At 36.9% G+C, this 25940-nt stretch overlaps 1 protein-coding gene across 2 annotated transcripts in view; it reads right to left on the bottom strand.

Moving 5' to 3' along the window:
• The window catches only part of LOC139934958 (thiamine-triphosphatase-like), a 61044-nt gene that overhangs the window by 3527 nt on the left and 31577 nt on the right, over positions 1–25940 (bottom strand). Inside the window, exon 2 of one of the 2 annotated variants that reach the window (XR_011785743.1) lies at positions 24493–24655. Coding sequence is in view for 1 of the 2 variants with exons in the window: in XM_071929387.1 (XP_071785488.1) it covers positions 24549–24655 (107 nt within the window). In the remaining variant the exon portion in view is untranslated. Of the gene's footprint in view, positions 1–23358; positions 24656–25940 lie in introns of those variants that run through there. The other variant, XM_071929387.1, reaches the window with a different exon arrangement.

Genomic DNA, 25940 nt, shown 5'->3' with positions numbered 1-25940 from the left:
TCATTCATTCATTCATTAGAGGTCATCGCTGAAAACATTGAAAGCTTAAAGGTGATAGGGTCATAGATTGGTTTCTGCCAATGTAATACTTATTTATAGGCAAAACTATCAAGTCAATAAAAGTTACATATTATGTGAAAATTTCAGGCGAATTGTCTGTTGCCTGAGAAAACAGCAAAAGACTCTCCTGGTATTTATAAAAGACTGTTGGATCCGTCCACTTTTAGTGAGGTAACAGTGGATACCAACCGCATCTCTAGCCGCAGCATCCACAAATGAACACCAAACCCTCAAATCTGAGAACCGCAAGGGGATCCTTCTTTTTCAATAATAGTTCATACTATCAAAAGGTGCAGCACTTCTCTCCAAATAAGTTTTGGGAGAAAATAAATTTTGCAAGGAAAAGTAATTTTACCACTTGGAATAAAACTAGTATTAAATAGCACTCTGCACTGAACATAAACATAACAGCAAAATACCTGACAATGTATCAAAATTTACTAGTGTGAACATGTCCAAGTTTCATATGTAATTGCAGGAACTGACTAAACTAAAAGTGCAGTTTTGTGTGTCAATGTCGCAGTGATCGCTAAGTTGTGGTCATGACAGCCGGGTGGTTTGAGCAATTGTGATGGTATTAGTTCGGCGTGCCATGGAACAGCTTTATTCTGTGCACCGTTTAAGAAGGGGTTGTTTTTAAATGGAGCCAACAGGGCCCAATTTTATGACTCTGCTTACTGCCTTAATCTGCGCTTACGAAGTCCTGTAACATGTAGGAACGAGACGTAAGCGCAGAATTCCACAGTAAGCAGAGCCATGAAATTGGACCCTGAGCTCATGGGCTATTGACTATTGACTTGTTTCTGTGGTTTTTGTTATTGTTTACAAATTTGATGTTTATATTTATCAGTTGATAAATGTTTAACAACATTTTCTCAAAACCCCCAAAGTATTTGTGTGTGTTGTGAGTCTGAGTGTGGTCCTTCTTTAATGAGGTGTTGGGGGGGGGATTGTACAAGGAAAGAAAAATGGGTCAAGAGACAAAATGAGATGCAACAATCTAGCTCTCGTGCCCAGACTTTCTCTATTCCCTCTTTTAAGTGCATGATAATCCCTGTAATCTTCCATGTTTTGCGACACAGATCAGATTTCTTTGCTGGTCATGTTCTGTCGCTAACGTCTGACCAGTTTCTCGTATCATTCGCCGTAATCACTGATGATTGAAAGCTCATGGCAGCTGAATTAGGAACCCCCATGTCACAAATGAATGGGCGAAGCTCATCAGGAAAGCTGATAGGCCAGGGGTAGACTTAAAGGAAGCCTCCTTGGATTCACACGTTTGTGGGATCAGGGAGTGGCTTATTAAGCAGAGGCGGAGAGGGGACCAGCCTGGGGTACGTTGACCCAGGCATTAGATCATGGTGCAACCATCTTGATTTTCCCCCAATTCAAATCAATTGAATCAAACCGAGGCTGGAAGGAGAAACAGTCTGGTTCCTTTTTTGTACAATGAATGTTGTTCATTGCTGGTGTTGGATACAAGGATCATGACCAAGATGGTGGCAGTAAGATAATTTGGTCTAGTGACGTTCTCTAATGGAGCGATTGAGGGTGTCCGAAGTAGGGACCGATACATATATATCACATGGGCCAATTTCATAGAGCTGCTTAAAAAATTGTCGGTTGAGTAGAAATTTGGGAGCAGGATACCAGTGACAAATTGTACATGTTTTATTGTAAATTGGCTGGTAACCTTATTCTGGTAAGCATAGCTTTGTTGTGCTTAGCTACTTGTGCTTAAGAAGCTCTATGAAATTGTGCCCTACTGGTGGTAGACTCAAAAATTGTTATCAATTACTCTCTTTGGATCGAGATTAAAGATACATTGATTCAGCAGTGTTGGCTCACTCCATTTTGGTTAGATTTATAGGATTGCATGGAGTTGTTGTTTGTTTTATCATTTTTCATTGATTGATAGTCCAGGTCTTTAGTGTGTGACACTGCAATATTAATAATCATCTTTTTGAACCAAGGTCTTTAACATCATAATCTTAATCTTACAATGAAATTACTGTGACATTTAGAATGTCTGTGATTCAGTTCAGTAAAATGTGATCCTTTAAAAAAAAATTTGGATGACCTGTGATGGTTATTTGTAGAGGCTTAAAGGCAGTGGAAACTATTGGTAATTACTCAAAATAATTATTAGCATGAAACCTTACTTGGTAACAAGCAATGAGCTGTTGATAGTATAAATATTGTGGGAAACGGCTCCCTCTCAAGTAACGTAGTTTTTGAGAAAGAAGTAATGTAGTTTCCACGAATTTGATTTTGAGACCTCAGATTTAGAATTTGAGGTCTCGAAATCAAGCATCTGAAAGCACACAACTTTGTGTGACTAGGGTGTTTTTTCTTTCATAGTTATCTCGCAACTTCGATGACCAGTTGAGCTGAAATTTTCACAGGTTTGTTATTTTATGCGTATGTTGAGATACACAAACTGTGAAGACTAGTCTTTGACAACTACCAATAGTGTCCAGTGTCTTTAAGTTAAATCTTAGTAAAAGCATGTTTGTTGTAATTTACAGAAGCTTATGGTTGGATGTGACATTGACTCTGCCAATCTGTGATACATTCTAGTGGCTGAATTCAATGGCTACGGCTACAACTGGATCACCATGCCAAAATGCATCAAAGCATAGGCTTTACCCTTAGAAGTAGCCACAGCCACTGATTCTGACATGGCCTTAGTGAAGCGTGTATATGTTTAATGGCAGAGGCGGTCAAGCACATTTTAGTCAAGCTCTGGTGTTTCTGATGAGCAGTATGTGGGTTCGAGTCCCGGTCTTGACACCTTTGTCCTTATACAAATGGGACATAAAGCTATAGACCTTTATCACGGTGTGGTGATTTTGATTTATTTACTCCATTCCAACTCATTGCATCAAAAATGAGGCTAGACGAAATAATAGTCTGGTGTCATGTGCAATGAGTGTTAGCATTCATTACTGCGACCTCTGGAAATAGGGAACATGACCAAAATGGTGACAGCGTGGTAAAGGTCTATTGGTCAAGTTTGTAATGTAATGCACGTACAATAATCTGTATACACTTATCGCTAAGAGAAGAGGTCGGCACCTGCTTGGTGCTCAGGTACCTTGTTACCCTGCTTAAAATAATCACTGCCAAAAATCTGAATAAAAACTTTTCTTTTCAAAAGGAGTTACACAGGTGTTTTTTTTCCTGAAGTCAGATTTGTTTTCTTAATTCAAGAATACTACCTTTTTTAGCAGTGTAACACTTATAAGGAGTTATGTAAATCGGTCTCGCAATTAATCAACTTTAAAAAAAAACTGTCTGGAAATAAACAATAATAAGCACTTTGAGTTGCACAAAGTGCTATACAAAACTCTTATATATACATTTTTATTATTATAAAAAATAAAATAAAAAATCCTCCTCCCTTGAATCTCTTTTTAACTGAAAATACTGTCCAAAATAAAAAGGGGAAAAAGTTCACTTTAAGAAGAACAATCAGTCTACCTTTTCAATGTTAGATCAAACATTTCCTATACCTTCCCTAATATTGAATATTTCAAATTGATTTATTTCTTTTACCATTCAATCAGATTAAGATCACGTTACCTTAATGTTTTTCCCAGCACTTTACAAATTTAGAAGTAGAGGTTTTGTTTGTGGAGCACTTTTAGGAGTTATGAAGTGGGCCCAATGTTTTTCCAGCACTTTTCAGAGTTAAGAAGAAGTAGGGCCTATATTTTCATAGCATTTTTTCTAGAGCTAAAATATCTGGAATCTATTCAAGAAGGAATTTCAAATGACAACTCTGAGATTTTTCTAGGTTATGTATTCTTTAGGGAGATAAAAAATATTGTAATACAATATTTACTTAAGAATCAGAAATAAGAATGAAAATTTTCCTTTTGCTATAAATGGATATCATATGCTTCTTGTGTGTACTTGATTTGCCTCTGAAGAAGGTCCGGTTTGGATTGAAAGCTAAAGCCATCTATCCTACTCATTTTTTAATATATATATTTCTTTATAATCTGTTTCTAATCTGTTTCACTTTTTTTTTTAAAGATGGCCTTCTTTTCAGTGTTTGTTATAGATTTGTGGCAAGGTTGACAAAATCTGTGGATGTAGATTTAAGGTGTGCACCAACAAACAGATGTATCAGTGCATGAGATGATTTCTAAACCGACTCCGTTACTTAACCATCTATAAGGATTATATATCTAGCGTAGGCGCCAATTGCTGATGACCTCAATATTTGATCGCATAATTCCAGCTGCTCTTCAGAGATTCTTAGCTGAATTAACCGTCGTGACTTTATAGAAAGAATCAAGCCATACCACAGTAATCAATGAAAAACACAACCCAGTCCAAATATAAGTATCAATAAATTTGTCACAGGCGATGGCCAGTTGAACTCATGCGTGTGTTCAAATTTCCGTCGCCATACGCCTGCATTATCGCATTCACAAAGCGTATGGATAGAGACCCGTTTGGAGAAATTAAGAGCCTCAAAAGCATGGAAATTTGTGAAGTGTGTCGTATATTTATCATCTATTCAAGAATCGGGAGGATGGTCGTCAAATGTTTAGTGAGCATCGGAGTAATTACTCTGGCAGGCACAGCGGATGTTTTTCCAAATTCAGCGCAATCAAAGGTTAGGGATGATTCAAGGTCTCAGTGCTCATTAATTCATGTAATATATTTATATGTTAAATTAATTAATAAAAAATAAGAACTTGTCTCCTTCACAAATGAGGATGGCATATAGTATGTATTCTTTGAGCTATTTATAAATACAAGGACTAGTAATAACGTCCACAATGACAGCCAAGTAAACAACTTACTTGTATTTTATGCAATTTATGCAGTTTTCTTCTGAAAAATAGTTTATTTAACATTTCACATTTTGTAATAACAAGTTATCTTTTTTAATAAGTCATATATAAGGCTTGGACATACATTTTGAAATCAGTTTGATTTAAATAAATTTAAAGCTTTAACTTCGAGCTGCCCTTAAAAGTTCATCAAAACTTTCTTAAGATGATATTTAGTTAAAGATTGGTAATGGACAGGACAGCATTTAAGAGGCCTACTTGTAACAGCCTAAACAAAATCAAATAAATACAACAAATATTATTCTGAATTTTGCACATGTATCAATCTTCCAGAAAAAATAACTGTCCATTTGAAATGCCTTTTTGAAAGAAATAAACTAATGACAGAGAGGGGTTGGCATCATCCATCAAAATTGAGAACATCACAAAACTTGGGACATTGAAGGTATTTTATCAGATACTTGAGCAACTATACATCTTACACAAAGTAGTTGTAAGATGTGTTTTTTGCATCATGAAGAGTCAGATGCATGAAAGCTGAAGTTGTTTTTTCTGAGAGTTAAAACTGACCATGAATATTGCTGCTGTAAGGTCCTATCATAAAAAGCTTCTATTCAGGGCCCAATTTCATAGCACTGCTAAGCACAAAACTTGAAATTTCTCCCTTGATAAAAACAGGAATGCCAACCATATTTTCATGTGATTTTTAGGACAAGCAAACAACAGCTGAATACCAGTAAGAAAGCAACATGCAACAAATGGAAATTTGGTTGGTAATCCTGTTTTTATCAATTCATGCTAAGCAAATTTTTGTGCTTAGCAGCGCGGTGAAATTAGGCCCTGGGTGCCAGCCATCTTATTTGTCTCCCATTCAAATGGGAGGGCAAATTGGTCTGGAATCAGTTTTTATTGTAAAAGGAACATTGCTGTTCATTAGTAATGTTGCTCATATAATACTAGGGCAGCCCCTTGCTGCTGCTTCTCGGGTTGTTTAGATGATGCTGCTGGTCTTTTTGGCAAACACTGCTCAGCTCAAGATGTTGGTCACTTTAGAGGGAAGGTACACCTTTGGTAATCACTCAAAACAAATATTAACTTAAAAAACTGATTTGGTAACAAGCATTTGAGAGTTGTTGACAGTATAAAACATTGTGAGAAACGGCTACCTCTGCAGTAGCATAGATTTTGAGAAAGAGGTAATTTCTCACTAAAATAATAAAAGACTTCTAGCCAGAAACCTTTTATTCCTATCTGAAAGCACACAAATTCATCCAACAAGGGTGTTTTTTCTTTCATCATTTTCTTGCAACTTGTTATTTTATGCTTATGTTGGGATACACCAAGTAAGAAGACTGTTATTTGACAATAACCAAACGTGTACCTTCCCATGGCCAATTAATTATAAATAAAAAAAAATACGAGTCAACTTCTGAAATTCCCTCCACATGAACTGAGTAAATAATTGACAATATTCAAATGAATTCTTCATTACAAACACTGTAAATAACTAACCTGACAGTTTTTTTTCTTCGGTGGGGTAAAATAAGGCCTGCGTTCAGTGATGATTTAAGCTGAGCATTCTCTATGATTTATCTAAAGGCACTCTGGACATCTTACGCAATTGTCAGAGACTAGTATTCTCACTTGATGTATCCCAACATAAGCATATAGTAACAAATCTGTGAAAATTTTAACTCAATTAGTCATCAAAGTTGCAAGAGAGTAACAAAAGAAAAAAAAACACACCCTGCACAAATTTGTGTGATTTCAGATGCCTAAAAAAGGTTTCAGGCCTGATGTCTTTGAAAAATTACCTTTTTCCCAAAATCTACGCTACTTCAGAGGGAGCCGTTTCTCATAACGTTTTATACTATCAACAGCTCTCCATTGCTCGTTACCAAGTAACTTTTTATGCTTACAATTATTTTGAGTAATTACCAATAGTGTCCAGTGTCTTTAAGATGAGCAATTTCTGTAATGATTCATTTAACGCAGCAATTTCATCCCCCAAAAGTGCAGGAGTAGTCTCGACCAAGTCATTTGCAAGGGTTCCTCAGAGTATTTTATCTTTTCTAAGTTTTTTTTTATGGCTAGGCTGCTCAAAATATAAAAGAAAATTGCCTAATGGAACCGTCTCGATGACTAATTTACTAATATCTTAAATGGAGCTTTGCTTTTTAAGTGGCGATTTGCATTTTCTTTCAATGATCTCCATTTGAAAGTAAAGTGGTTTTGATGAGGAAACAATGCAGAAATGACTGAACAATGAGGGACATTAAAACTGAAAAATTCAATTAAAACTGTTCTCTCTGCTTTATGTATTTTTTTATTTATTTTTTTCAGAGATGTAAAAAGATCCCCCTATACCCCTGGGAATTTTTCTTTTCTTGTCCAATTTTGCTGAGACAAGGTGGGTAAACAGTTTACATCAGTGCATCACACATTTCTCTGTTCTGGCCATGGTACAAACAATTGCCTTTTTTTCACCATAAAATATTTTTGTGTGTGTGTATCAAAAGGGAACGTGAATGGCTGAATTAAGTATGATTTTGTGGTGTGAATAAAGAAAAACAATACTAGAATGGGTTTGGAACCTGCCACCTCTGGAAGTTGTGCTGATGCCCTAGTCCTACTGGTTGAGCTATGGATCTTACTTCAAAGTCGGGGCCTAATTCATAAAGTGTCAGCACAAAAACGTGCTAAGCAAAGAATAGTAATGCTTAGCAGGAATAAAGGTTACCAGTCAACATTACATGAAGTTTGCATTGTTGTGGCAGGTGTCCCACTCAATTGTTGCTCTGCAAGGAAACTTGCCGAGCAGTATTTTCTGCTTAACAGATGAAATTGGACCCAGGTCTATCTGCACAGTAGTTGCAGTAAGGCGAGGAGACTTTCCAACAAGTTATGAAAAGATTATGATTTCACCCCCGGAATTTCTAGTTCACATGACAAGGAACCAATTTGTTATTAATAACTACTTTTGACACTTTAATACATCATGTTGGATGAGAATTTAAAGAGTTGCCGGAGGAAATCTGTTCTCAGTTTTAACAGGCCAACTTTGGTCTGGATGTGTGGGACTGGCAATGGATTTTTTAGTGTGTGTGGCAATTGTCCTTAGTTTCTTGTATTGAACTTTCAACCAGAGATGTTCTATTTAGGTAAAAAATAATTAAATCCTCTTGTCTGTAATTATGCCATGAATAAATTGTGACTCCACAAATGGTCTGTCTGCAAAGCACATCTTAAAATAGTTTAAAGAGAACAAGACTAACCTAGTTAATCCCACTGTGACCCCTTTCACATGAGAGCAATTTATCAAGGGTCCCTTGCTAAATTGAAGCAGGGTTGTAAAATTTTACAAAATGTACCTTGTGTGACTAATAGACTATGAGAGACCTTAGTGGCAACTTTTAGAGGATTGTACTGTTTTCAGCAAACCTTAAAGGAACACGTTGCCTTTGATCGGACGAGTTGGTCTATAAAAAGCGTTCATAACCGTTTGTTATAAATTGCATATGGTTGGAAAGATGTTTTAAAAGTAGAATACAATGATCCACACAAATTTGCCTCGAAATTGCGTGGTTTTCATTTTACTTTGCGAACTAGCACGGTCAGCCATCCATAAATGGCCGACCGTGTTCGTCGATGAGGTAAAGGGAAAACTGTGCAATTTCGAGGCGTGTTTGTGTGGATCATTGTATTCTACTTTTAAAACATCTTTCCAACCATATGCATTTTACAACCAAATGTTACAAATGCTTTTCAAAGACCAACTCAACCGATCCAAGGGAACGTGTTCCTTTAACTAAAATCATACACAAAAGTTTTGTTAAACGTCAAACATTCCCAGCTTGCTCTTTATTCTTGTCAAGTAGGCCTGTAAAAAAACATACACATAGCTGCCTGTTACACTTTGAACCTGTCATTCTACCCTTTTTTATTTGTGAACAATAATATTTCTGATATTCCCCTCCTATACTTTCTCCTACTCCACCTCAAAAATTCAATCAATAAAAAAAAGTGTCTTGATAAAAGCGAGTCAAGATCCAATCAAAGAAATATTCACAAAGGTTTATTTTTTTATGAGTTTCCAAAGAGCTGTTGATCCTGTAGGAGGAGTTATATTGCTACATGCTGTTCATGCAGTCTGTCAGTCAGGCAGTTCACCATCAGACACTATAGGAATTGGTTCCGTTCAATACTCTAATAATCTCCGTACAGAGAGAGTAAAATGCCTGTAAAGACAGCTACACCTTCTTAACCATTTTTTAAAGACTTTCGCCAGAAATTATAGAAATTACTGAGTCGGTAATTGAAAAGAAATTATAATTTATTGTATACATTTGTCATGCAAAATTATTTTCTTTATTGTGTACAACTATTCTTATGTAATGTATAAAATTAACAGCTATTGGCAAAAAGTCAAACCCTAATCAGTACTTGTGAAAACTGTGTCATATTTAATCCACCTTTTAATAATTGACATTCTGATTTAATTGCCCTCAAATTATCCCAGCCCACAGAACAACTTTTCAATCACTTTCAGTTTAAAAAGTTCCGAGTCTAAAGTCCAACTCTTACTAATCAATACAATTACAGTCTCAATTATTAATACAAAGAAGATATCAAAGTCCTTCCATTCTTATGACATTCACTTGGTCATACTCTCCCGACACTCTCCCTCATTTATCGGGGTCTGCATAAAATTTTAATGCCCATTCTCCTTCAGAGATATAAGTGAGTGCGTTTTAATCCCCAGTTTCCGTGGTTACCAAGCAAAGAGGAGTATAAGTGTGATTAGCGATTGGACGATATCTCCCCCATCTCTTGAAGGCAGTTCCAAGTCACAGAGGTATTTAATGAGGATTTCTCAAAGATAAACCATGGACATGCAAACTACGTGTTAAAGGAAGGCTTTACATCCCTTAAGGGGTGGGTTATGTTGAAAGAGGCTTACCGATCCAATTTTTATCGAAATCCGTGCTTCCAGCCCTGAAAATGGATGGAAAACTCAACAGGCGAAGAAAACCTGCGCATTGGTTTCCCCCAATGACTTGTCATAGGAGTAATTACCTCGCAAGGTTCTTGTACATTATTCAAATGAAGTGAAAAGGGATACAGTCTTCGTCAGGTTCACTATCAATCCGAATCTATCTTGTTTTGATGTTTTAAGCTTTATAATGTGAGTGTAAAATAATCTTCTTACACACCCATGATGTAGGTTTAAGAGGGATTGGAAATGTACTTAGAATTACAACAGATCATTACAAATTAAATGTTTGTTTCTCTACAGATTTTAGTTTGAAACATCCAAAAAAATTGCAACAAAATCTTGCACAAATAGTTAGTTACCTTTACTCTAATTTTTGATTTCTCAAAACCATTACCATATTGATCTATGTTGTGACATCATATTTTGCTAAGCAATTAAGATGGACTCTTAAAACATGCTTATACCAGGAGACGGATTTTAGCAGTGTGTGAAAATCGAGCCCTCCTAGGGTTCGATTTCACAAACCACTCAAGATTCATCTTACGATGAGTTGTCAATATTTCCTTTCCCACTCTGCTTTGCAATTAAGATTAATACACATCTTAAGATTAATCTTAATACTGTGTGAAAAATAGACCAGTTAATTAATTCCAGTACACACATATCAAGTTCTGATGAGTCCTTTGCCCTTTTCAATGTGAGAAAAAACCTCCCTCGAAAACCCCCCACACAAAAAACCTACACATTGTGTGAGTGCACTGTTTTTACAAAACATAAAAAACATTCATTTTGATTAAAATGTGAAGATTTGGTTTTCAATTTGTAGACAACACGTTGTGAGTTTACTTACAAACAGACCAACACGTACTTAAAAGACCACTAGGGGCATGTCTACATCTTTACAAGACATGGCACGATTACCACTGCTGGGGGCAACCGACAACCTTTTGAGCGGAGAAAAAATATTACCTTACAGTATCTGTGGGCGTAAGAAAACTAAGGGGTGTGGGTAGGAAGGGGGATGTCTTCTTCTTACCCTATGGGTTCTGTATACCGTTGTTACAGAAGGAGGAGGTTGCACGGAAGAGATGGTTGTTCCTCCTGAGACATTCAAAATAAACTGTAACCGCTTCAAATCCAAATGCATTGGTTTGCTTGATTCTGTTTGGTTGAGGACTGCACTGGTAAACTGATTACGCTTGACATGGGATTTGGTATTCAAAGCACCATAGTTTAGGTATTGAGTTATGTCATAATGGTGTTTGATTTTGTTACAGTGAGGTAGGATCCAAATCAATCAAGGATGATCATTGTCAGTATTTTTTTTTTAAGTCTAAAATTATAACATATCCTTCCAACAGCTTAATGATAGGGATATATATCGTTTGGTTTTTGTCAACATGGTTTATAGACCAAATTATCAAGAAAGATACAATAGTCACCTGTGAAAGTTCCAGTTGGATACAGTCTCTACTTTTTGATAAAACAGGCCAAACTGTAACAGTATTTTCACCAAGAACAAAGAATCCTTCCACCAGTGAAATGAAAAAAGGTACTGTGTTGATTCAGAGTTGGTAATAACTGCATCTCTGGAAATAATAAGGGAAGCGTTCAAACAGAAACGAAAAAGTTTGGAGAAACTTTGCAGGTTCAAATCATAATTTTTACTGATCAACAGGGGCACTTCAAACAAGTTAATTTCCCAGGATTCTTACTACTGTTGACTTGTTCTCAAATACCCATTGCACAAGCGCTAACTGTTGAATGAGGTGCATGCTGGTCTAGCTAGCGATCAAACTTAATCTCTAGCTAGACCAGCATGCACCGCATTCCACGGCCAATGCGCGTGTAACAAGCATTCTTGCGATAAGGTCTGTTACCATCATTATAACTAGGTGGGCTTTCGGATAAAAATTTCATTTTTTGGGGGGCCATTACGAAAGTATGACCATGCCTTTAATACTCGGGACTGTCAATGCTTTTTATTGGCACTAAATACTAGACTCACCAGGCTAGGAAACCCTTTTCCCCCGATGGTTCATTACTTAATGTTTTCTTTTTAACAATTTAAATTTCAACTTGACAAAACCCCAACCTCCGCAAAATTGGTTTTCCTTAACCTAAGCAGTGCCCTTTATTAAATATGTGTAATTCCCTTTTGATTGGTTAGCAGATTGCAAGAGCTAATTCTATTTGTCTATGCATTTTCAGCTGTAAATTACTAGTTCTGATTGGAAATAGAAAATACAAAAACAATGGCTTCAGTCAAGGAATACACAAATACAAAGCTCATTTCCTACAACTCAAATTTTCTCTAAGACTGTTTGTTATTAAAAAGTTGATTGAATTTGCGCTACCAATATACAGTCTAAATATTGGGCTATTTAAAGGCACAGGACACTTTTGGTTATTACTCAAAATATTTTGTAGCATTTTTGATAGTACAAAACCTTGTGAGAAATGGCTCCCTCTGAAGTACATTTAACGTAGTTTTCGAGAAGGAAGTAATTTTTTCAAGAATTTGATTAGATTCTGTGACACGGGTGTTTATTCTTTCATTATTATCTTGCAACTTCCAGGACCAATTGGCTCAAATTTTCACAGGTTTGTTATTTTATGCATATGTTGAGATACACCAAGTGAGAAGACTGGTCTTCAGTGTCTTTCAGTCGACCAGTAGGCTCAGGACACTATTAGGGTTGATAAGTTACAGGCAAAATGGAGTAGTTGCTATAGAAAACAACCAACAACAAAATTCACCAACAAAATCCACCATGAAGGTAGTTTGCTAGAGAGCTACTTTGCATGCACATTGGTCATGGCAACAAATAGACAGCCTAACGTACCAGTCAAACACCCATTTGATGCCCCAGTAGCCGATTTCACGAAACGCTGGGATTAATCATCCTGAGTTAGGACGTGTAACTTGTCCTAACTTAGGATTAATCTTAAGGTCTGCATGCTACAGTGCAGGGCTGGGACTTGTCCTAAGTCCTAAGATCAATCCTAAGTTCGGAAGAGTTTGGTGAAATCGATGGCTGGTTCGGCTCCCGGCTTAAGGTCGCGAGTAGAGTTTGTATTTTTGTTGGCTTCCTGCTCCCTGTGCCATGATGGTTTCTCTTCATTATTTTGGTCCCCCCCCCTCTCTGTTAAACTGAGCTCAGTGCTCCTTGGTTATATGGGTCAATGTAGCTGGCTGCCAAAGAAGCCTTTTGATACATGCCTACATAGCTGCTCGACCACGACAGTATAGTCGCATCCTTTGCAATTCAGTTTCTCTGCTGCAAGCAAGGATGATTTGCCTACTGAATTGTTATTATTATATTAATTTTAAACTGTTTTTTTTGTCTTGCTATAAAGCATGTTTTTATGAAACTGGGTGCATTTGGACTTTGCTAATGAGTGTGTAAAATATAATTGCTACTAAGACAAGGTTGTTTGATTTCTGAAGATCAAGAGTAAAACAAATCAAATAAAATCAAATTAATCAACATTTATTTTCATACAAACATAATATACAAATACTAACAATAGGATTTTACAAGACTGAAAACTGTATGGAGGCATGGCCCATTAAAGCCATTATACACTTTCGGTACAGAAAAAAAAAAAAAAGTTCACAGATTTACAAATAATTTACAGGGTTTACAGATGGTAATGGTGAAAGACTTCTCTTGAAATATTGTTCCATGAAATGCTTTACTGTTTGAGAAAACATTAAAACAATATCAATTCTCGTTAGCGAGAATTACGGATTTATTTGAAACACATGTCATGATACGGTGAAACGCGCGGAAACAAGAGTGGGTTTTCCCGTTATTTTCTCCAGACTCCGATGACCGATTGAGCCTAAATTTTCACAGGTTGTTATTTTATGTATAAGTTGTGATACACGAAGTGTGGGCCTTTGGATAATACTGTTTACCGAAAGTGTATAATGGCTTTAAAGCAAAGCTTTTAGGCTGGGGATGCCTGCACAAAACAATGGAAGGTAATAATAAGATGCAATTCCTCATGATCAGTTCAAGCAGTTATTGTGTTGTAGTGGGTGTGGTGTTGGTAAAACTACCTCAGGCATCCCATTCATTACAAAGAATGAACCATGGACTACGCTAACAACCGATTTAACAAAAACCAAGTCTTAAGACCTACATAATGAGTTCAACATTTTATATAATGTGTAAAACGAGCCTGCTATCATTTCCCCCTCTTTTTAAATTTTGCAATACACTCATCCCCCGGAACTAAAGAATTAAGAAATATCACTAGGGCAAAAACAATTGACAATTCCTATTAATTTACGTTGTGCAAGTCATCTTGGTAAGGCGTGTAATTCAAAACTAGTCTGGCAACTTAAGTCTGGAGCATCCCCCCCGCCATCTGGTCTTGTATCGGATTTCCTACTTTCTTTCGGCTTCCACGAGCCGATATTAAAAAGACAATAAATTAAAACTTAAGCACTAATTTGTTCCAGGGTCCACATCTGATATTTTTAAAGATTCATACTTTAAAAAAAAAAGTATGAATCTTTGGATTTTCTGTGCGGAATTTTTGATTTTGTACAACTTGCGGGGAATGCTGATTTAAAGTGACTACCAGATAAGTTAGTGCCTTGCCTATTTCATCACCAGTTATCACCAAACAGAGTAATAATAATTAACAATAGTACACAAATTCTGTGCTTGTCAAGTTTTGTCTGTGCTTACAAGAAATAGATAACAATCAACCAATCTGTCTTCTCTCCCTTCCTACTTCGCAATCCAATCTTGAAAGATAAAGTTCATAACTCTTCACACAGACAAACAAAAACACCTGGATTGGATGTGCCACAAATGGGTGCTGGCCCGTTTAGTCTTAAACTCTTGGATTTAAGTGAAAATGTCACACCTAATGACTTGAAGACAATTTATTTGATCTTTGATAAACAAGCTAGAGGTCAGACCGAGGTCAGCGATGGAATGCATAAGGGTCCTGTTTATGATCTCAGCAGATTCATCATTAAAGGAATGGTGGGAGTCTGGTGTCAGCTCTTAAAAGTTAGCTAAACTATTTCTTTGAGAATGTTTTCTTTTACTGAAGTGGATGGTACAGATGGTTAAACCCAAGTATTACTTGATATCTAAGTTGGTTTCATAATTCAAACGTAGCTTTCACACCTGTTATGCAACATATAAGTGCCTTCAGACACCTGTTGGGTGTAACAATGTGCTGAGAATGTTAACTTTTACTGAAGTGGATGGTAGAGACGGTTAAACCTTAATACAACATGATATCCAACTTAGTCTCATAATTCAAAGTGGATGGTACAGAATGGTAAAACCCAAATAAAACATGATATCTAACTTGGGGTGGATTTCACAAAGGTAGTCCTAACTTAGGACTAGTCCTAGGCAATGCTAAGAGATAGGACCAGTCCTAAGTTAGGATGAGTTACTGAACCTAACTTAGGACCAGTCCTATCTATTAGCATTGCCTAAGACTAGTCCTAAGTTAGGACTACCTTTGTGAAATCCACCCCTAGTCTCATAATTCAAACATAGCTTTGAATTCATACCTGTTATGCAAAGTATAAGTGCCTTCAGACACTTATTTGGTGTGATAATAGCTTATATAACGGCATTGTACAGGCAACCAGTTCCAGGCAATTTCCAAGAAGAAAAAACACATTAACATTTCAGTTTTCTTGATAAGTTCCTGGGGACAGTGCATACAAGTCAAAATTCCTTGCTAACCTGCAGGCCCAATTTCATAGAGCTGCTTAAGCACAAAATTCTGCTTAAGCAAAATAATCAATGCTTAGTAAAATCAGAATACCGGCCAAGACTCCACCCAATTGTTATGCTAAGTAAACAACAGCTCAATACCAGTCACAGGCAATGTATATGGCATGAAATGTTGGCCAGTAACATGTGTAAAACAAGCGAGCTATTTTCGCGCTTAAGCAAATTTTTTGCTTAAGCAGCTCTATGAAATTGGCCCCTGTGAAATTAGCTTGACTGATTATTTGCTATGGTAAGCAGAGCCATGCAATTCATACAGAGATGCTTAAGCACTAGCCCTGGCTGCCTTACACTTTTGTATTACGTGTAGACAGCACAGAGGAAGATTATTGTAAAGGGCTTCTTATAAGCACAAAAATAAGCTAAGCAAAACAAAATTATGCTAACCAGATTAAGGTTAGCATACAGCAGTATTTCCTGCTCAAGAAGCTCTATGAAAGTGAGCCAAGAGGTGTGTCTGTATTTGCGATATAGCAGTTCACCATATTTAAAGCCTTTGGACACTTTCGGTAAACAGTATTGTCCAAGGTCCACACTTTGTGTATCACAACTTATAGACGATGTGACCTCTGACTTCACACGAAAACCATAACATGATTCGCGCACATACCGCCGGGCAAAACCTTTGTGTTTTGGCAGCCAGCTAGAAAGTGTACGTAATCTTACTATGACTACGCAACTCAGTGCCCGGCGAAACATGACGTATATAGTGTTTTGTCAACAGAGGGCGGTTTGAATGTAAACATAGGTCACATCGTCTATATATAAAGGAACAAACCTGTGAAAATTTAGGCTCAATTGGTCATTGGAGTAGGGAGAAAATAACAGGGAAACCCACCCTTGTTTCCGCACGTTTCACAATGTCATGACATGTGTTTAAAATAAATCCGTAATTCTCGATATCGAGAATTGATATTGTTTTAATGTTTTCTCAAAAAATAAAGCATTTCATGGAATAATATTTCAAGAGAAGTCTTTCACCATTACATTCTGTAAACCCTGTAAGTTATTTGTAAATCTGTGAACTTTTTTCTCTGTTCCAAAAGTGTCCAATGGCTTTAACAAAGAAATTCCAAACAAATGCAAACTGTAGTCTTAACTGGGTCGAGGCTTAATCAAGGTATTGAAACTAGGTCGGTTCATTAAGTGGAGCATATCACTATTAGTGAAGTAATGGTGGAGCATTCTCACTGATGGAGCATAAAACTCAACTGTTCTAAAATAAGTACTACGGTTTGCATTGAAGTGTAAACAACTTTTTTTGTAGGTAGTGGTCAGTGGCTCTAAGAAGAGCTGTGAGTCTACTCGTCAACCAGTGCTCGACATTTCGATCAGGGCACAAACAAATTTTTTGCTTTACCCGAGGCAAAATGTTATCCCTTGTAATTATTAGACATTTCTAGTATTGAGACCAAGGATGCCTCATAGGTGAACTTAGCTTGCAAGCCTGAGGAAACCTATAAACAAGGGTAGGCTACTTGCTATGAGAAACAAATTTGCTTCTTTATCTTCTTCTAATACTGTAATTCAACTGTAATTGAAATGAATTGTCAAGGAACTGGTAATGATAACTATAAACCATCTCTTTAATACAATTTCATCATTAAATTTCATCAGTGAAAATACTTGATAACAAAGTATTGAGTTTGAAGCTAAATTAATTTGTCACAAACGCGACAGATTTTCAGACAAAATTAATTTCAGTGATATTGATATACCACCATCACATTTATAATCAACCCAATTAATACTTGACAGCAATTTTTGTTAAAGCCACTGGACACCTTTGGTAATTGTCAAAGACCAGTATTCTCACTTGGTGTATGGCAACATTATGCATAAAATAACAATCTGTAAAAATTTTGACTCAATTGGTCATCGAAGTTGGAAGAGAATAATGAAAATAATTTGTGTGCTTTCAGATGCCTTAAAAATATTAAGACTTCAGGCTTGAACCCTTTTAATATTTGAGTAAGAAGTTATCTTTCCCAAAAACTGTTTTACTTCAAAGGGAGCTGTTTCTCACAATGTTGTATCAACAGCTCCCTATTACTTGTTAACGAGTAAGGTTTATGCTAATAATTACTTTGAGTAATGACCAATAGTGTCCACTGCCTTTTAATGAAGAAACATTCCAACAGAAAGACAGAAACTATGCCTGGATAAAAACAAAACAGATACACTCAGCTATGGCTATGATTGTTGCTAAGGGAGTTGCTCAGGACACACTTCAATGCATTCAGCCATAGCCAATAGCCATAGCCAATAGCGGACATTCCAACAGAAAGACAGAAACTATGCCTTGATAAAAACCCAGATACACTCAGCTATGGCTATGATTGTTGCTAAGGGAGTTGCTCAGGACACACTTCAATGCATTCAGCCATAGCCAATACATGTAGCCATAGCCAATAGCTATAACCACCTAATCAGACACGGCCTAGTAAGCCTTGGATTTAAATAATATCTGGTACAGTGACTTGCTTAGTCTCAAGTTACTCCTTACCTCTGACTATAGAGACAGTTACCATCATTGGTTGCCAGATTGTCAAAGCCTGATACCATTGTGCCATACACATTTTCATTCAGAATTGTGTCTTGGTGTTCATCATCTTTTTCAAAACTACGCGGAAGCTTGCCATGAACAATGTGACATGCCAACTAAAGTCTGAGGAAACCGGAACTGAGAAAGTCTAAGACAAATGTATCTTGCAATATGTTTATTATGCTTAAAACATACAAACTTGGTGTAAATTTTTGGTTCTAAAAACAAAATGTGTGGTGCATCCTACTCTTGTCTGGTTTGCAGCTCAGTTTTTGCAGAACAGATCAAACTTGCCAAGGAAATTCTGTTCCAAAGCTTTCTATTTAGTAAAGCAGTGCCTTTGTGATTTTGGAGCACTGAGAAGCCCATTATTCAACTACATTAAATCCATCGCTAGCTCTATAGTGTGAACAATCACGTTTTTGAAGATTTTTGAAGATATTCTCATTGCGACTTTCTCTTTAACTTGAACAGACCCTTGAAAAGACACCCACCATGCCCCGTTTGGATTATAGGATTAGACGCATGTCACCCTGGCCAGACACTATCATAAGTCATCCTTCAGATAATTAACAAGAGAGTAAAAAACCCACAACAATCTCTATTGTTGGCAAGGGCCATGACAACACTAATGATTAAGGAAGTGTTGTTGTATGACTAACGAAACAAAAACAGGGCGGAAGTTGGGTGTCAAAGGCTTTTTCTTCAGTGATGGGAGGTCCAGCAAGGGCCATCAGTGTTTTTGTTTGTTTGTAACAAAACAAAACAACAACAAATGGGTTCCATGTGGCTGATTGTTTATCTTGGTTTTACCTTTTTGTTTTGGTTGTTATTTATTTACTTTGTATAGTTGTTGATTTACTAATGTTTTTATTGAATTTTATTTTTGAAAAGAAAGTGCCAAAGACTTCAATTAGAATGCAAAGTATACAGCTATATGACACACATGAGAATTTGACTAGTAACGTAAAGTTTCTATAACCCAAATTGTTTCCCAATAACCAATAGGCCTACTGCGCTCCTAATCATAAAAGGCTTATCTGATTGCAAGTTATTATAAATAAAAGACAGTAATTCTTCATTTGAAAATAATGCCATCTTAAATGCAGTCATTTTGAGCTAAATGTCTCATTAAACTTGGATTTTTAGTGGATAGTAAGATTTTTTTATCTCTTTACTTTAAACATTTTTTTAATGAGAGATTGCCCAACATAATAAGGCCAGACTTTCACTTCAAGATAAGGGCTACACTTTACTGATTTGGTCTATCGACCAAACTCATCTGCCACTAGCTGTTGCCACCTACTCCTGGTGCTGAAACATGGTTACCCCCTTTCATAGTCCATAAGGATGAAGGCATGGGTATTATCCACTAGGAGCCTTTCCAATTTTTTAAGGAGTAATTATGGTTAAGTGCCTTGTTCAAGAGTACAAGTGTCATAACCGTGATTCGAACCCACACTCTGCTGCTTACAACATCAGCACTTGGGTCCGGTAAACTAGACCAATTGGCCACAACACGCCACAAAGCATTGTTTAACTGTGATTCTGGGTCTCAGCACCTTTGACTGTGGCTTCATCAGCCATTTGCATTCACCCATTGGACAGTCAGGTTGGTGTCGTGGTGTCATGCCTTGCCTTCCACCTCTGTCCAGGCACCCCCGTTCCAAGACCATCGGGGGGGGGGGGGGGGGGGAGGCACTATTTGGATTGGGTTTTCAGTCCCTACTTTACTGTATGGGTTTTCCCCTGGAATAATTCTCTAGGGTTTTTAGCAATAAGAATTTAAATCCAGATCCAGACTTGTTGGTAATAAAGCCATAGCCACTCCTGAAGCCATCAAATCCAAAATGCCCAAGACAAGAAAGAGTAACAGTCTGATCCCTGTTTGGTATAATAAGATTCAGTATTCATTTCTGCTGTTGTATGCAGGGAACATGACAAAGATATTGACTGTTCTTATGCCACAAGTATTGACTGTTTAAGTAAAATCCCAATAACAAGATTCATCTACACACAAACTTCCACTTCAGAAATCTCTTTATTTCTCATCTCCTATCCATGATCACCCTTTCCTCCTTTTCGATTATACTTTCAATTTTTTTGGTAAAAAAAGTCAGGAAAGACAAAGCAAAAAATAAAAGACAAGAAAAAGACAAAAATTGAGAGGGGAGTACTCAGTTGGCTTGCATGTGATTCACACTTTATCGATCGATGGCATCAGCTAGTTGCCTAGGCCATAACAACATAGAGTCCAGGCCCCCGGGCAAGTTCTGACTTCCCTCCCCTCATGCGCAAAATCGCATTTGCTTGCCCCTCCCTCGTTGGCTTGGAGCCTGATTTGATTACCGTTGTGCTCACACTGCCCAGACTTTGCAAGTCAGTGTATTCAACCTGCCGAGGACCGACTCCTTTTTGAATATACATTGTCAGCCGGATGCTTACAAGTGAAAACAACTAAAAACCATAAACTACCTGCCAAGTGCTCAAAATGTAAAACAAATATGTCTTTGACGCATCAGGAGGGATATGATTTTGATGTTGTATGCTTGTTGTATTTGTAGTTCCTTTATTAAAGAGTCAGGATGGAAAGCAACACAGTTTCTCCTCAACACCTTGTTATTGTTTAATTACATCAACTCATGTTTCATCTTCTTGAGATAAAACTGATATTAAAATGTTTTGGCTGAAATGTTTATTTGTAAATAGTACGTTTCACATTCAGGGTAAATAAAGGATGAAAGTCAGAGACCACTTACCAACCTTTAAGGACCTGTAGATTAAACGCAAAACCTAACAGGTCCTTTTTTTTCAAAAGGCAAAATGTATGCCACTCACATACAGTACTAAAACATTCAAGAAGACGCGAGAGTGTAACACAAATAAAAGGAACAGCACTAAGCCACTTTTTTGTTCCTGGCTAGAAAAATTTGAGCTCAACCAAAGGACAGAGTTTGGGGCCGAATAGAGAAGAAATTGTGCCAAGCAGTTTTTGATGCTCGGTGACAGTGGACCCAGGTGTTTTTGTGGAATGGAAGTGTCATTGGTTTTTCTCTTTCATTGTGTTTGGGCATTCACACAGCCTTTGGGAGGTCTTGTCAATGATTCGTGCCGTAAGAAAACAAATAATTCTCACTTGATTTTGTGGTGCACTTGTCACAAGGTAATGTTGTTGACTTAACTCGCTTGGCCTCGTATAAAAAGGGAACACTTTCCATGGTAACTGTACCATTATGGTAGATATCTTAGAATTCAAGATGCTACCTGCCCCCACCCCACCCTCGGACAAACCTTCCCCTACCCCCCCCCCCAAAAAAAAAAATAATAATAATAAAGGCAGTGGATACTATTGGTAATTACTCAAAGTAATTTTTAGCATAAAACCTTACTTGGTAATGAGTAATGGAGAGTTGTTAGTAGTATAAAACATTGTAAGAAACGGCTCCCTTTAAAGTCATGTAGTTTTCGAGAAAGAAGTAATTTTCCATGAATTTGATTTTGTGACCTCAGATTTAGAACTTGAGGTCAAGCATCTGAAAGCACACAACTTCGTGTGACATTATTATCTCGCAACTTCGACGACCAATTGGGTTCAAATTTTCACAGGTTCGTTATATTATGCATATGTTGAGATACACCAAGTGAGAAGACTGGTCTTTGACAATTACCAAAGGTGACCAGTAACTCGTCCTAACTTAGGACTGGTCCTATCTCTTAGCATTGCCTAGGACTAGTCCTAAGTTAGGACTACCTTTGTGAAATCCACCCCAGTGTCTTAAAGTAAATTTTTTGCTTGGCTGTTTAAAATAAATTGTAACATTGTTAACTAATCATATCTGTTGTGGCCTCTGATACTTTTGGCCTTGTTATGTTTTTATAACCAAAATAAACAAATCAAAAAAATTAATCAGTTTTATATCATGAAAGCAGTTGATTCCCATAAAGTAAACAAAGTAATACTTATAATAATAAACGAAACTGTTGTTTTCCCTTTTTCACCCTGATTAATGTCCCATTGATAATGTTATCTTACCCGATTATTTTTCTGTTATAGTTGCAGGTTTAAATATAAAAATACATTTGTCTTGATTGAAAAACAGTTTCATATTGAATTTTGTTGTACAACCTTAATTAATTTTCAAGCATACTTGACACATAGCTTAAAATAGCGCAATACGTGATATAGAAAAGGGTTTGATATTGGCAGTCCAGGGCCCAATTTCATGGCTCTGCCGAATTCTGCGCTTACGATTGCGATTCCCTGCTTACGTGCAAGCGCGAATTTCTGCGCTAGCCTTGTAAGCGTAGAATGCCTAGTAACGTGGAGTACGCACGCACAGAAGCCAAAATTCGCTGCTAACCCCTGAAGTACGCTTGCCGTAAGCACAGAATTCCCTGCTTCCGTAAGCGCCGATTCTGTGCTTACGGTAAGCAGAGCCATGAAATTGGGCCCAGGTCATACACATGTATGTACCATACTCTTTAAGATCAACCAGACAGAATTAAGGATCAAAGTTACCATGAAGATAGTTATACAGGTTAGCTCAGTGGTTTCTGTCCCTGCCTTTTACCTCTGTGGACCCTGGCTCGATACCCAGACATGAGACTTGCATGTGGATTGGGTTTTCCAGTTCCTATTACTGATATTGTGGGGTTTTCCCATACAGTGGTCCCCCCCCCCAAGTCTAAAACTGAAATGTCTTCACTGTCTACTTAACTTGGTGTGATGTTTCCTTTTGGATGCTTTGTCGACTGACTTCATAATTCAGATTCAGATATAGATTGCAACAGGTATATGTTCAGTTGATTTTTCAGTAACAAACTTTGCAAAGGCTGAATGGTAAAGGCAGTATTAAAGGCAGTGGACACTATTGGTAATTGTCAAAGACTAGCCTTCACAGTTGGTGTATTTCAACATGTGCATAAAATAACTAACCTGTGAAAATTTGAGCTCAATCGGTCACCAAAGTTGCGAGATAATAATGAAAGAAGAAAACACCCTTGTCACACAAAGTTGTGTGCGTTTAGATGGTTGATTTCGAGACCTCAAGTTCTAAACTTGAGGTCTCGAAATCAAATTCGTGGAAATTTACTTCTTTCTCGAAAACTATGGTACTTCAGAGGAGCCGTTTCTCACAATGTGTTATACCATCAACCTCTCCCCATTACTCGTCACCAAGAAAGGTTTTGTGCTAATAATTATTTTGAGTAATTACCAATAGTGTCCACTGCCTTTAACACACACATAGTTGGAATAGTATAATTTTCTCTATAGTCCAATGTACTCAATGAAATGCAACAAGGACACAAGACAAAAAACAAATCGGGAACCAGCATCCATCATCGATGATAAAAATATTCATTTACTCAAACATGACAAAACTACACAGCTCCGTTTCATTAACACAGTTGATATTAAATCTTCCCAACCAACCCTTTCTACTCTAATCGAGTTAAAATAAATATTTTATACAAATGGTGAAAAAGCTACCAGGTCATGTTGAAGCATAATTTCAATCGGCGAGGCCATTAACAGGGTAAGCTACGTGATGTGAAAATGAAAATGGGCTTCTCTTCTTTTTACAACAAGTTTGTCACAATTGTTATTGTGTGCACCAATACTGTAAATGTATGAACTGCATAGGTGTTCTGGGACAAAGTTGATTGTTGTGGACACAGCGTGGACACAAATAAGGTGTACCCATTGGAATGTTAACTATTATTATTATTCCTTATACGAGTCCAATTAAAAGCTCACAAAGATAAAGGTTTAGTTGTAATTAAAAACAGTTTGCCAACAGCATAAAATGCATGACAGTACATTCCAATACATGAAAGTTGCAAAATAAATAATGAATAATGTCATAGTGGTCAAGTGATTACACTACAGGACTAGCAATCACAAGGTTGTAAGTTCGAGTCCCCAGCTAACCGCTGATTTCACAATGACAAGAATAAGTATTGCTGTCTCGTTACTGAATCACAATTTCTTGATTTGTGCAATTCATAATCATAGGCATCAAACCAATGTTTGTATGGGAAAGATTAGCTGTTGCCAGCATGGCATTTGTATCTATCCCCTTGTGAGAGCTTTGCCAAGTTTCCTTTTTGGGAAGATCATCTCAACAAACAAACAAACAAACAACAAACGAACAAACAAAAACAAATAAACTAATAAAAAAGTAAAACAAAAAAACATCTTAAAAAGAATGAATCACCTTACCCTGGTTGACAATGAGCATATGAGAAAACCAAATTCTAACAAAAGTTACACTTGTATAATTATTTGTTTAAACTTACAATATGATCTTGTTCTTGGAGATGAACATTCACTAAAGGGTGCTAGATGTCCTGAGTTATCTTTTGAGTATGCCACGAGTTATAAGTGTTTCATAATGATGAGGAACGAACTGCTTGAGATAGGCACACATCTTCCCTTCAACAACCGTCTGCTTTCCTAGACCTGTAGTCAATAACAGGTAAGGAGAGGAGTGGACACAGGGCGAGTTAAGAACAGGATTTAAGAAAAGAAAAAAGAAGTGATGAGATAAGATGGCGTTTTGAAGTTGGGATGGAAGTTGGAAAGTAGATGTAGGATGAGGCAGAAGGAAAAGGAATTGGGAACAAAATTGGGAAAAGATTATTTGGACAAGAGAGAAATATGAAATAGAATTAAATGAGATATAAATTGAAAATGAACATGGTTTGTGATCAATAAGAAAGCGTATTGTGTAGGGATTTTCGAGGAGATGGGGAAAAGGAGAACGCGCATTGGGAATTAATAACATTCCCAGAACACAATGGAACGATGAATGGGAATTCAATGAAGAGATGAAGCCAGTAAAGGGGGGGGGGGGTCAGAAAGGGGCATAGGAGAGAAAATGATGAACACAGAAACATTGCAAGATGGATCGGACAGGAAGAAAATGAGGTCAAAGTATTAAGTAAACACAGAGCAATAAAGGGGACAAATAGTGAAAGGAAGGAAATACGAAATTAATATTAAAGGCAAAGATGGATATGAAAAAGAGGTCATGAAAAGACACAGAATAATAGATGGAAAGATGGAGAAACGAATGAAAAAAAAAAAAAAAAAAAAAAAAAGGGATCCAAAGAATGAACATGAAAAGATGGACAAATGATGATAGACAATACAAATGTAAGAATGATGAAATGATTCAATGACAAAAGAGAAAGAAATGATGAGCAGATTTAAGAAGCAGAGGGAAAAAGAAGAGACAAAAAAGAAAACATTAATTTCATTTTAAGACCCAACTGTTAAATTCAATAAAATGTGACTGCATGGGACTGAAACCATTGTTGCGGTGTGTTATTGCCGTGACAACGATAAAATTGCCCTGGTCCGTATGACAGCAACTTTGTAAAATCTTTGATCATACCTACTCACTCATCTGATTGCAAGGTGCCCTGCACACTGAACGGTAAATTACTTGAAATTGTAGCCTTTCGGGGGAACAAATTAAATACAATGATAAACAACCAAAAATAGATTTAATTTTAATTCCTGGCAGCTGCAAATGCAAATGAAATGCGATAGACGCTCGAGTCAAATTTCATCAAGTTTCAGGTGCGTCTGCGAAGCCCCAATTTGAATAATTTGTACACAATTATTTTTGTGTGGTTCTCTCTGTTGCTGCCATATGACAATGGATTTTAGAGATGGGCAACTTAACGCCTGTGACTGAAATGTGACTGTGAATGTCATTCTGTATTTATAGTCATATTCT

This window comes from Asterias amurensis, chromosome 3, assembly GCF_032118995.1.
Source record: "Asterias amurensis chromosome 3, ASM3211899v1".
NCBI classification, from domain to species: Eukaryota; Metazoa; Echinodermata; class Asteroidea; order Forcipulatida; family Asteriidae; genus Asterias; species Asterias amurensis.
The sequence above is the reverse complement of the archived record's forward strand: the minus strand, read 5'-3'. Positions and strand labels throughout refer to the sequence as shown.